General features: G+C 43.3%; 1 protein-coding gene across 1 annotated transcript in view; it reads right to left on the reverse strand.

Moving 5' to 3' along the window:
- IREB2 (iron responsive element binding protein 2) overlaps positions 1 to 13,618 on the reverse strand; it is a 2,086,845-nt gene that overhangs the window by 1,860,339 nt on the left and 212,888 nt on the right. The window contains exon 4 of the mRNA XM_044077824.1: positions 1,246 to 1,383. Coding sequence (XP_043933759.1) covers positions 1,246 to 1,383 — 138 coding nt within the window. The remainder of the gene's footprint in view (positions 1 to 1,245; positions 1,384 to 13,618) is intronic.

The raw sequence follows: 13,618 nt of genomic DNA on the forward strand, positions 1-13,618 counted from the left end.
TATGTTTTTAGAAAAAAAGCTATACTGGCCCGAGCTGTGCTAGGAAACCTCCAATCTACTGCAGCAGCAAACTAGATATGTGGTAACTCAAGCTGCATCATGACATAGGGACTTGGCCTCGAGCTGTCTGAAGACCTCGAGCTTTGTAGTAGGCCGACTCGGAGCCGAGGATCAGCTCCGAACCCATCTCTAAGAATAAACAGCAAGATAGAACAACTTCACATCAAAGCATTCCTCAGCATATACTTGTCCAATTACCTAAGACAATTTGAGACATCATAAGGGTACCTCACCAAAAATATCTCCGACATGAGTTCCCCAAGTAACCCACAGCATTAAGTGCCCTGTCTCATTTCTCTATTTCTTACAGACTTCTAAATGGTGATCTATGCCTGGTCTACACAGTTGTAAGTGATATAATCCCCGCTTGCTCTACTTCATATCCACACAGCTAGCAGTAACACAAGTACAAGATCAACAGACCTAAATCTATATTAAATAAAACTTGCTTGCAAAAGAGAGATTCTCCTAAAGAATTCTCACACTTCTGGAAAAAACTACCACTTCTTGTAAATCAAAGTACTTCACTCAAAATTTGCAATTCTAGCTTAGATGAATGGATGGGAATTTGCTAAATCGGCCTAGACCTAGTCTTCTGCCATGCCTTACAGGCAGTGGAAGCAAATATTTGGGTACACCTGTGGGACTGCAATGGCTGCACTTCAAACGGCTTAACTATTCTATTGTGTAGTAACAGCCTATGAACTGACAACAGTTATCGTTTTACTGACAGGAGTTCTACATTATTAAAGTAGTAGTACACAGTGTTGCTCAGTATCTTAACAGAAAATGAAACACAGGCTTTACTGAAAGTTTTAGTATCTATCCCCTTCAATCCTGTGCAAAGGACTAAGAAAAGTAAGCAATGTACACATTAGCACCTGTGCATCATCACAAAGCACAATAAGTTCAAAAATAAATAAATAAAACAAACTGAAAAAATCCACTGGTCTACATCCTGCTTTTGGCAAGACAGAACATAACATATTTGCATATTACACAGAAGAAACTACACAGAAATTCATGCTGGCACACTAATACATTATAAAATCTACATTGCTAAGAAACTACAGCAAATCAAAACATCACATGTTGTGGGTGGTACCAGACTGAAACAATTAACAAAAAAAGTCACCAAAAGAAGTGCATTTAAAAATTATTTGCAAAACTTATTACAATACTTACCACTTACTGAAGTCAATCTGTACTGAGTGGTCAATCACAAGGTCTGTTGGACAAACAGGGTTGACTTTCTTGGGATCTCCACCAAACTTCTTTACCATGTTTCTCATTGCAGCCAAATCCACCATGGCAGGAATTCCACTATTAGAAATTTAGAAAACACTGGGCTAGTATCAAGGAATTGGGTTATTTATCTAATTTCACTATAAACACAAAAACAAATATTAAATGCTGGCTGACTAATAATTAGACCTGCACATGAAGTGCTCTATAAATATTAGAAGGCCACAGAAAAATATGCTGCAGTGAAACAGCCAATAAGATATTGAGAATACCTAAACATTTCACAGGATTCCATACAAAAACAGAAAAGTACACTTGTTTAAGCAGATGTTTGAAGTCCTCAGTGCTGCAGTAGCTTTTAGGATATTTGGGGTGTGGCCTACCCAGTAAACAACCAGACAGGTTCCAAAAGCTCTGGCTCCTTCCCACACCTTCACTCCGACTCCTGATAGGTCAGCCCTGTGGAGAAAAATCAGCAGAGTGAAGCTTTCTTCAAGACTTTCTTGCCCATAGGTAGAGAAGGAGGGTGCTCATCCTGAAATTCAAAATAAAAAAAGTTTATATCCCAAACCAGTAAGCATATATTCACAAGAAGGGGGATGAATGGTAAATGCAGCTACTGCAGCAGTGAGAAATTCAAACACCTACTGTTACGTGTAAATACAACTTACACAACTGTACTATGTTCATCATTCTCAGTGATGCAGCAGCCTTTAGGCTATATGAATACCAAAGCCTATCCAATATGGGAGGAGGAAGGATATGGATCCAGAGGTCCCTGGAGAATAGTCCTAACAAAGCTTGTCCTGAACCTAAAAAAAAAAGGAATCCAATTTCTAATGCTTTGTAAAAGTAGGTGCCCCTACAATACTTCTAGGGTCCACCCCTTCCCAATATGCCAGCATGGATGCTAAGGCACTAAGCAGAATGCGACTTGATAGTTCTTGGAACTGGTTTACCGTGGTGTGTACAACAAAGGCAATAGCTGAGGACAACCATCTTGAAATTCTGTTTTGACATGGGTTGTCCTGTCTTTGTCTAGTCATAACAGATTAAACTGCTAATTTGTTTTTCTAAAGGACTTAGTTCTGCCAAGGTAGTACCTTACATTCCCATACACATCCAGAGTAAGTAGAATATTCTCTCCTTAGTTTTTAGGATCTGTATACAAGACCAGGAGACTGATGGCTTGACTTAAGTAAACACAAATAACTTTGGGCATCAATAAGATATTTCTTGTTAATAAGACCTTATCCCTATGGAAAAAAATACAGGGCTCACACACCATGACAGCTTGCACCTCAGATATTCTTCTTGCAAATTCCAAAGCAGTAAGAATAGTTTTCCATGTAATGAACCTCAAAATCTACCTGATGAAAAGGTTTAAATGGAGACATGGTTAACTTTTCCAGCACAAAGTAAACATCAAAAGAAGGTGCAATCTATTTATAAGGACGTCTCACATGTAAAACTCTCTCCAGAAGCTGTTTGACTAAAAACAGAGAAGAAAAACTGTACTACATTGGTGTGGTGTTGCCTGTAATCAAACTTCTTGGGGACCACAGTTGCTGAAGAGACTTCAAGGCATGGATCACAGCCAACATTTCTGGCACTTGTATTTTGGTCTGTCTAAAGTGTTTCACAGGCCTTGCACCCTTACTCCTACAGAAACTGCTCTTCAAGCAAAATCTGAGGCATCTGTTGCTGTAGACTGACTTGGGTTACAAGAAGAAAATGGGATACCTGGATTTATAGCCATTTTCTGTCTCCACCAGTGCAGTTCCTTTTTGACAAACAAAACTGGAATCTGAAATTCCAAAGGAAGACTACTGAGTCAGTTTGAAGGATCAGACAGTCCCTTTTTCTGAAAAGATCCTGCTCTTTGTTGTCCACCTCCTGTCATCTCTTTCTTGTTCCCCGAAGTGGCAAGGATAGTTTATTTTACCCTTTAAAAAGTGTACAGGAATTGAAAGACTTGTACTGGGGGACATGAAAAATCAAACACTCCCTGAATTATTTTCCCCTCTTTCATCAAATTGTGTGTGGACTCCAGCAACAGATGGCCAAACTAAACCTCCTTATCTGAAGTAGTTTAAAATGTCAGACTTTACTTCAATCAGCAAATTTTTGGTTATGTACTCAGGTATATTTCCTCAAAGCTGTAGCAGTAGAGTGGCCCTATATTCAGAATTTGCATAATCACATTCTTCAAAGCACATTTAAACTTCTGGGACACGCTATAAATATCAGAATTCGGAAGGGATCTGCATTCTGAAGAAGGTGCGGCAGAAAATTCCCCTCAAATTCCCCTCAAACTGTCTATACAATTAAGACTGAATTTCAACATAAGTGCTCAACAGCTAAGAATTCTGTGTGCTAAAGTGGAAGAAGAGAAAATTTCTCACCATGCTTTCTGTATCCACAGAGGAAAGAAAGATTAGTATTTACTAAAAAAGTATGATTTCAGCTGGCGAAGAAGTGAAAATGGTATACAGGTCTGATCTAAGGTGATAAAACTAGAATTTGTTAGCTTGAGGTACTTTACAAAGTCTATTTGCCTTTTTGGCGACAGTAGCTTGAGAGTTATTATTATTACAAGCAACTCCAATCACATCCTCCAAGGCCAGTAAAATAGGAGGGGTGGGTGTAGAATGAGGTATATCCACTTGCAACATATATATCTCCTCAGTTTAGAGGAAAAGTACAGTTGTGTACACTTACCATAAATGTAGATGTTTGAGTGTATTCACTGTTGCAGTCATCACATTTGGATTATCCCTGCCAGAGTAGCCCTCGGCCGGTCCAAATACCAGAGGCTTAGTATTTCTGTATTGGTTTCTGTCGCTTCAGAACTGACATCAGGTTGTCAGTAGTATAAAGTAAGGCAGCCAACGCCATTACATCAGTCTTTCTTGCCCTGTCAGGAGCCCACAAGTGGGAACCAGGATATGGTGGAAGAACCCCACCAGTAGAAAGTAAATACCAAAAAGTTCCTTGTGAGGAGAGAGAGAGAGAGAGAAGAAAAGGGGGGATGGAGGGAGGGAAACCAGGACTGCAACAGTGAATACACTCGAACATCTACATTTATGGTAAGTGTACACAACTGTACTATGTTCTTCATGTTTCACTGTTGCAGTCATCACATTTGGGATGATTCCCAAAGCTGAGGAAAAGGGTGGAGGCAGTCAAGAAGACTAAGGGCTGGCTAGGATGCCTTGCAAGACTACAGTGGCAAAGCCTGCCCTGGATTTGGAGAAGATAGGCAGGTGGTAATACTTGGTGAAGCTGTATGGTTTTTAATTTAATTTAGGTCATACTATTCATAAGAAGGTTGAGCTGAGTTTTTTTCTTGTGTTTTTTACTTGTACTTATACCACTTTAAATGTGGGTGGTTTTTAAATAGATTGTACTATATCTGTCCAGGTGGCAGCCTCCAGGATGTCCCTGGTGGTGACTCCTCTGAGGAAAGCTGCAGAGGTGGAGGTTGCTCTAGTAGAGGGAGTCCTAACCCCCTTAGGGGAAGGTTTCCCATGTTGCTTGTAACAGAAATGGATGCAGTGTGCCATCTATTTGGAAATGGTTTGTTTGGATATGGCTTTGCCCTCTGCCCCTGTAGCAAAGCTGACGAGCAATTGATCAGTCTTTCTGAACGATTTAGTCCCGTCTAGATAGAATCTGAGCTGTCTGTGCACATCTAGAGAGTGCAAGATCCTTTCCTCCTTGTTTTGTGGGTTAGATAAAAAGGTGGGCAAATTAATGGATTGGTTGAGAGCCACACTGGACACCACTTTGGGCATGATGGATGGGTTACTCCTGAGGGACACCCTGTCAGCATGGAAGATGATGAAGGGCTCTACAGCCATGAGTGCTTTTAGCTTGGCTACTCTTCTGGCTGAAGTGATGGCCAGAAGCAAGGCTGTCTTCAGGAGAGAAACTTTAACTTTGCTGAAGATGCTGGTTCAAAGGAGGGGCAGGGTGAGCTTTTCCAACACAAAGTTGAGGTCCCAAGCTAGGGTAGGTGGTCTTCTAGTTGGCCTCAAGTTGCTAGCCCCTCTTAGGAACTGTTTGATGAGAGGGTGTGAGAAAGGCAGGTGCTCAGTGTTGAAATGAGCAGAGATAGCAGAGGCATGAATTTTAATAGAGAAAAAGGAGAGACCACTGTGTAGCAGGTTAGCTAGGTAGTCCAGGATGAGAGGTAGGGAGGGATGTGCCGTATCGGCTCCCTTAGTCAGAATCCAGGTGCAGAACCTTTTCCATTTGTCAGCATAAGACTTTCTAGTGCTAGGGCGTCTAGCCTCACGTATAACATCTAGAATCTGTTTACTGAGATTGGCAGCTTGATCAGTGGTCAGGGAATAAGCCAGGCTGCCAAATTGAGGGTCTGCAATTGGAGATGCATGAATTCTCCTTCCCTTTGGGTCAGGAGAGTTCGGGGTGCCTCATTTCTGAGTTATTAGGGTGAAGGTTCTTTAGTCTAGCTGCCACTCATGTGGGTCCTGAAGATTTCTGCTTAAGTTGTCTGCCAAAGAGTCTGGCAGGAATTGTGCTAACAGGTGTAGTTGCATGGCTGAGGCCATGTGCCAAAGGGTCATGGCGAGCCTGCATAGAGGGTAGGAGTGAGTCCCTCCCTGCTTGTTGATATACCACATCACAGTGGTGCTGTCTGTTTTGATCAGGAGAGCCACTAGGGAGATAAGGGGCCTGAAAGCTGTAAATGTGTGCTTGACAGCTAACATTTCTTTTTGGTTGATGTGCAGATGTACTTGCTGTGGGCTCCAGTGGCCCTGTATGCACCTGTCGTTCACGTGTGCACCTCAGGCATAGTCTGATGCATCTGTGGTGAGGGTCTGGGTGGCAGGGGGGTGGTGAGAAAGGTAGTCCCTTGTTGTGGTAACATGTTGCTGCCCACCAAAGAAAATCTTTCCTTAGGCAAGGTATCATTGGTGTAAGAGTTTCCAGGTCTTGAGAGTGTTGACACCAAAGGCTTTTTAGGTATCATTGAAGTTTCCTCATATGCAGTCTGGCATACGGAATGAGTAGAATGTACGATGCTATGAACCCCAGAGCTTGCAGGATTTTCCTTGCGGATAACTGGGGTCTGGTGGCTAGTTGACAGAGGTAGGCTGTCAGGTAAGTTTGCTTTCCTGATGTAAGGAATGCCATCTGGGATGATGTGTCCAGGCTTGCTCTCAGGAATATAATCCTTTGGGTGGGTACTAGTTTGGATTTCTTTTCGTTGATAGTGTACCCTAGGGAGGTCAGTGGGGACTTTACAAAGGCCAGGTGCTTGAGCAGCTTTTACTGTCTGCCTGAATTCGGCAGTCGTCTAAGTATGGGCAAATTTGTACATTTCTTTGTCTGCAAAAAGCAATGGCAGGAGCCAGGCATTTTGTGAAAACTCTGGGAGCAGTAGATAAACCAAAGGGAAGCACAGGAAACTGAAAGTGCAGAGATTCTACCCTAAAATGTAGATATTTCCTGCATGATTCCCTGATTGGGATGTGAAGGTAGGCCTCTTTTAGGTCTCGGGTGGCTAGCCAAGCATTCTTGGAGAACATAGGTAGTAGTTGTGGAGAGTGAGTATTTTGATTTTTCGTATCACCAGGAAGGAGCTTAGAATGGATAGATCGAGGATGGGGCGCCAGGTGCACTCTTTTCTGGGTACCATGAACAGCCTGGAGTACAAACCTTGGCCTATCTGTTCTGCAGGAGCGTGCTCTATTGCCCTCATAGAGAGCAGGGAAAGGATTTGCTTTTTGGCCTCTGCCCACTGGTTTGGAGGAAGATCTGGGAACCCTTTTGGGGTTGGGAGAGTGTGGAAAGAAAATATGTATCCCTGGGACACTATGTTGAGGAACCAGCGGCTGTTGGTAACGGTGGCCCAGATGCTTGCATGGAAGAACAGTTTTCCTCCTAGGGGCAAGTGCAGGTGGGCAGAGGGAGGGAGTGGAAGTGGAGAGTCATTGTGAGGTCTTACCATGAGGGGGTGGCTTTGCACTACCTGGTTTTGAAGTGGAGGAACTGCATTGCTCTGATCTCTGCATTCCCTGTGGCTGTTGTCTGGGGGGTCTGCTTCCCTGGGGTCTGGGCTGAATTGACCTGGAGGGGGCAGGAAAGGACCACTGCTTGGAGGGACAATGCCTACTGAACCTGGGTGGCTGGACCTATCGGAAATCCTTAACTGTATGCATAGATTTAGCTTTTTCTTCCATCTTTTTTAAGACCTCCTCTGCCTTGGTGCCTTTGTGCAAGGGTGCATCCAATAATTTAGATTTGACATGGTCTGGCAAGGGCTGTTCCTTAAGCCAAGCATGCCTTCTAAGGACAGAATCGGTGACTGCTGCCCTGCAAGAAGCTTCTAGGACGTCAAACTACAGTGTAAGGTGTGCTTAGTTACTTGACTTGCAAAATGCATTAACTGTTGTAACTCTATTTTCTGCACAAGCAGGAAAGGATGATATTTTTTGTTTGAGGAGTTCCATTGTATGTTGCTGAAATTTTAGCATATGGAACTGACAATAGCAAGAGTAGCAGAGGTGTATACTTTTTTACCCCATCTGTCTAGTACTCGGGAATTCGTACCTGAGGGGATGGGATTCTTAGGAGAAGTTGCTTAACTCCTTTAGGCCCTTGAGAAATAACCTCAGAGTCAGCAGTAGGATTTTGAAAATAAATTTGTGCGAGTCAGGGACTCTGTAGTACCTGTCAGGTTTCCTGGGAGCAGGAGGGAGAGTGTCAGGAGACAAACTAGATTCCATGAAAACATCATCCACAACATCCAGGACAGGAGGAATGGTTAGGGGTCTGTGCTGTGGAAGATCTATGAATTCTCTGAATCTCTTTTTAGACTGAGGGTAGTCCCGACATTCCCAATGGAAATGCTCCCTTAAAGTATGAAGGCTTTCCCCAAAGGAAAAGTCCTCGGGTGGAGAGGCTGAAGGAATGGATTCCTCTGCATCAGAATCCTCATAAGCAGAGAGGGGTTGCATGTCTTCATATTCAGATGCATCAGTCAGACTCCTGTTCAGATAAAACTACTGGGGACAGATCTCTTTCTTTTGGAAGGGGTACCTTGGCTTCCCCTGATCAGCATTATAAGGTCTTCCGCCATTTTAAGCATTTGAGATTGAGGCAAGGAAGCAGGCACCTGAGAATGGGTCATCGGTTTCTTGGGCCTGGTTCGTACCCCAGGACTTACAAACTCAGTAGTTTTCGAAAGAATGGTAGATGCGAAATCCGTTTTGTGTTGAGAATCAATAGTGCAAAGTACTTCCTTGGAAGCTGGTGCCTGCTCAGCGGCTCCAGACCCATCCAAGGTAGAGACAACCGCAGGATCCTTAGCCGAAGAAGAATTTTGCGGCATACCGGACTCCAAAAGGGTCTCGGTAGCGGCCTGTGAATCCACAGAAGTGGGCGTCAGGGGCTGTGAAAGCACCTCACTGAGGACAGGAGAACTGACTACTAGCTTAACGGAAGTGTCACTGGTAGGTTTGGACCTCTACGGTCTGTCTCTGTCTTTATCCTTGCATTTTTTCGGAAGATCTGTTGTCGGATGGCTTACCAAAGCAATATCGGAATTCAAGGACTGTGAGGGAAAATATCTAGCTACAATAAGGGCCCGACAACGTATAGTTCTGGCGTTGAACAAAGCACAGAAGCGACAGCGAGGGATGTCATGGTCTGGGCCTAAGCAAGTGATGCAGTAAGAATGAAAGTCTCGGTGTGGTATTTGCTTTCTACAGGCTAGACAATTGTTAACTTTTTCTGACATTGGCTAGAGCAAGAAAAAAGGATCCCCAATGGGGTACTTAGCTTTAGAAGACTTCAGCTTCAATTCAGAAGATGAAACTCAGGTAGTGGCTGACCGACACTCGTATGAACTGCTTCTGCTTCAGGCTCCTCGACAAGCAAGACTGATGTAATGGCGTCGGCTGCCTTACTTTATGCTACTGACGACCTGATGTCAGTCCTGAAGCGACAGCAACTGACTCAGAAATACTAAGCCTATGGTATTCGGGCCGGCCAAGGGCTACCCTAGGAGGGATAACCCAAATGTGATGACTGCAACAGTGAAACATGAAGGTCATCATCCAATTGTTCCCACAAAAATACCTAATTAATCCTGGAAATAGTCTGTGAAAGGTGAATTCCTCCAAGGGAGGTGGAAGAACCAGCTTTCCTCAGAATTAGAGTTTTGGTTTGGGAAACTCCAGGGGAAGAATCCCTATTTCTGTCAATGTTAGAATTCTCATACAAACTTTCTTCAGGAATTTCTTTATTGATATTGTCCTCTGGAAAGGATTTCTGACCACCAGGACTAGACTGTAATAACTGTGTGGCTAAGGTAAGAAAATCACCTTTATGAAAAGCCCCTCGTAGAATGCACTCAAACCTGAAGCAGAAAGCTGTTTATCATCAAAAGAAGAAAAAGAAACAGCCTTAGAAATCCAGGAGGAGGTGGTTAACTTAGAAACCACCAAACCCAATGTCCTGGTATGAAAAGAAACAAAAAAGCTGCTCAGATTTGTGGATAGCCTTTGTCTTATCCAAATAACACCTGAGCTGTCTATACAGACCCAAGATATGAAAAATTTTCTCACTAGCAGAATGGAAAAAAGGAAGAGAGCTGTACAGACTGATTAACATATAACTCATGAACCACCAACAGCATAAGAGAAGGGTTACTACACAGACACCCTAGGAAAAAGGGAGGACCCGCCTTCAGAGTCTTGAGTTCAGAAACTCTTATGGTTGAAGTAAAAGCAACCACAAAACAGTTTTCCCTGTGCTGCGTTACAAAGAAGAAGAAGCAGGCTCAAAAGGACCCTGAGTCAATTTTTCAAAGACAAACTTGAGGTCTCAAGAGAGAGGAATAGCTCTTCTTAGGGACTGCTATGAAGGACACCTTTAAGGAACTGCTTGACCTCAAAATTAGAGGCCAACAGTGGGTTCAAGGGTACACAAGCAGTGATTGCTGACAAGTGAGCTTTAACAGAAGCAAATGCTAAGCCAGCATGGAACAGTTCACACAAGTAAAAAAGGACCAAAAGGACCCCAATAAGGAGGAATCTGGGTGATGTTTCAGACACCAAACAGGAAAGCGCCTCCATTTAGTCATATAGGACTTTCTGGTAGTGAGTTTCCTGGCCTAATGCCAAACCACAACTATGTCCTCAGAAAAGTGAGGTCTAAAAAGGATCAAAACCCTAATCACCAAAACTGTCAGTTAAAGAGTAGACAAATGAGGGTGAATGACAGACCCCTTATCTTGTGTGAGAAGGGTCATTCCGTGAGGTAATATGTGAGGATTGCCTCTGGCCAGGTGAAAGATTGGGAACCACAGTGGTCTGGACCAAAAGTGAGTCACTAGCAAGATTCTGGGGGAGTCCTTCCTGATCTTGCGCAGGACCATGGGAAGAGCCCTCATCTCTTTTATACTGATATGGTCTGACCTCTGATGAAGGGACCACAGATGCTGAGCCTTCGGATTGCTGGAAGAGGCTCCTCATCTACATTAAAAGCATCTGTGAACAGGTCTTGAGTAGGGGTAGGGATAGGAGTCTGAAAAAGCATGCCTGGGCTGAGGGACATCTGGAGAATCTATCAATATAACTAAAGTTTGAGACAAGTTAGTAAGGAAACCAGAAACTCCAGAGGGTGGCAATGCTGGAACCAAACCATCTTTAGGTACCATTAAAGCGTCCTCATATGAAGCATGATGAAGGGAAGCGGGGGAATGGTAGAAGGTGTGAACCCCAATGCTCTGTCTCATTCTTGCAAGGGAATTTCTCAAAGGGGAAGCAGACAATGGAAGTAGGTTGTTAGAGGCAGAACCTTGACAGAAGGAAGACAGAGCAACACTGAAATGATTTGGATTCTGCTACCCAGAAAAATGTAGTCTTGAGACAGAGTCAAGACTGATTTCTTGAGATTGATAGCGAATCCTAGACTGCACAGAAGGAGCATGGTGAAGTGCAGGTCCTGCTGAAGCCTGGAATGAGAGGGAGGCTGAAGAAGCAGATCATACAGACATGGGATCTGGAGTCTCCAAAGCCTGCAAAAGGATACGTCAGGGGCCAGACATTTGGTGAATCCATTGGGGGCAGTAGAAAGCACAAAGAGCAAAGCAGAAAAATGCAAAGGAGAAGATGAAACAGAGAGGAATAAAAACTTCCAGATGAGAAGGATAATGGGAATATGAAGACAAGAGTCCCTTAGTTCTAGGGTCTGTAAGAAAGGAAACAGAGTCTGGAGGGGAAAGTATCCTGAAAGAAGGAATCTTTAGAAGATTCTATACCACAAAATAACCATGACAGATAATGGAAAGAACTCAAGAGTCTGCAGTAATTTGTTAACAAATAGAGGAAGGCAGGGACAGCCTCAGAGACAGGAAAATCTGGCTGAGGGGAAGGGGAGAAAATATGTCAGACGGAAGCATATTTGTCCTGAAAAGGGGGTTTCTGAGCTTTAGAAATCTGGATAGGTTTATAACAGAACATGCGCTTAGGAACCCTTTTCCCTTAAGGAGGCTAACAAGAGTCTTAAACAGGTCAGAAGCAGTTGTATCAGAGAGATTTTGGTTGTCCAAAGGAGTGTCTAGGAGCTTAGCCTTAATGTCATCAGGTAAGGTCTGGAAGTGAAGCCAAGAGTACTTCCTCATAACTGAACCTGAAGCAGCAGCTCTAGAAGATGCATCGGCTGCATCATAACTACATTTGATATAGTGACGGCTACCTGTGAAGTAGAACTCAATAAGGAGAGGGCAGAAGTCTTACCAGCAGAGTCAGTAAGCTCTGACAAAAACCCCCAAGTTGAGAGAAAAGAGACAAAACATACTTGGTCATAAAGGTTTGAAATTTATGGCCCTGAAGACTAGGGTAGAAGCAGCATAAACAATTTTTCCACAGCTTCTTCATAGCCCAACTGTATTTTATCAGGCACGAGAAGTTTGGAACAAGGTAAAAGCTTGGATGACGTTTTAGCAGAAAACACAGACCACAGCAGGGTCTGAAGGAGGACACTCATAAAAGTACTTAAAGACGTCAGGGACCTTATGAAAAAGGTAAGGTTTCTTAGGAGCCAGATGTTGGGAATCAGCAGCCAAAGAAGCAGCTGCAAATATATCCAATAAAGCATCCAAAAGAGGGGGAACAGCAAAAGGTCCAGGAGATTCCATTTGTAACAGCTCATAATACTTCTTTTGAATGTCTGAGACCTGGGAACAATCCCACTTAAAATGCTCCATCATGCGAATCACAGTGTCCCCAAAGGACAGCTCCTTAAACGGAGAATCAGGACTCAATGAATAGTCTTCCTCTGGACTCATACAGTCTAAGGCTGAAGTAATTTGTAATGAGTAGGCCAAGGATTAATCTCCTGAATCCACTACCTCATCCAAAGAATCAGATTTCCTAATCTTTTTGGCTGGAATAGAAGACCAAGGAGAAGCAGGGACAGAAAACTCCTGAGGCGGCTTCCAGAATATTAGGGCACTGAAAAACATCTGGGTAAGGTCCTGACATTCCCTCTGAGGATCCTTAGCAACTGGAGAAATATGTGTAGCTTTCAGGTTCCTCTTTAATGGGACATCAGTTTTGACCAACCTAGAGGGCGCAGAGCCATGCATAAACTCAATATGGGAACCAGAAACTTCTTCTATATCAAGAATCTGGGGTACTCCCCAGAACCTTCAGAAATGATCAGCCATGGTTTCCCCTAAATGTCTGTGGCAGATGTTTACATAGCCTCAGAAGATACATGAGAAGCCTTTTCCATATCAGACTACAGGATCACAGCACAGGTAACTGGTGTTGGCACCAGGCAGTCATCAGGATCTTCATCCACCTTGACAGAGATATCCAGTGGAGGTTGGACAACAGCAGACTAAGCATACAAAGAGAAGAAAAAAAAAAGAAGGAACCCCAACGAGATACATCTGTAAATAGCTTAGTAGAAGCCAGTTCAGTGAAGGACATTCAGACCAACATTTAGCTATGGCACTAAGACTGGTGACAAAGACGTTCTGAACATTGAATGTATGTATGTGACCTTTATGTCTCACACCTAAGTGGGAGCATACACCTGATGTATGATGCTGGGAGGATGTAAAGGTTTTGGTATACTGGCTGAATATGTTGAGCTATCTTTGGCAGGAGATCCCACGTGTGATGAACAACACTGTAGCAGTGATAAAAGACATCTCTACTGAGACCATTTACTTTGCTTCCTGGAAAAGGATCCTGAAAAGGAAAGAAAGTTTTTACTGAAATTTGAAAAAAAAGGGTTGAGAAATCTGATTAACCCCAAGAATCAA

This window comes from Protopterus annectens, chromosome 7.part0 (genome assembly GCF_019279795.1).
Source record: "Protopterus annectens isolate FY-2018-M chromosome 7.part0, PAN1.0, whole genome shotgun sequence".
NCBI lineage: Eukaryota > Metazoa > Chordata > Ceratodontiformes > Protopteridae > Protopterus > Protopterus annectens.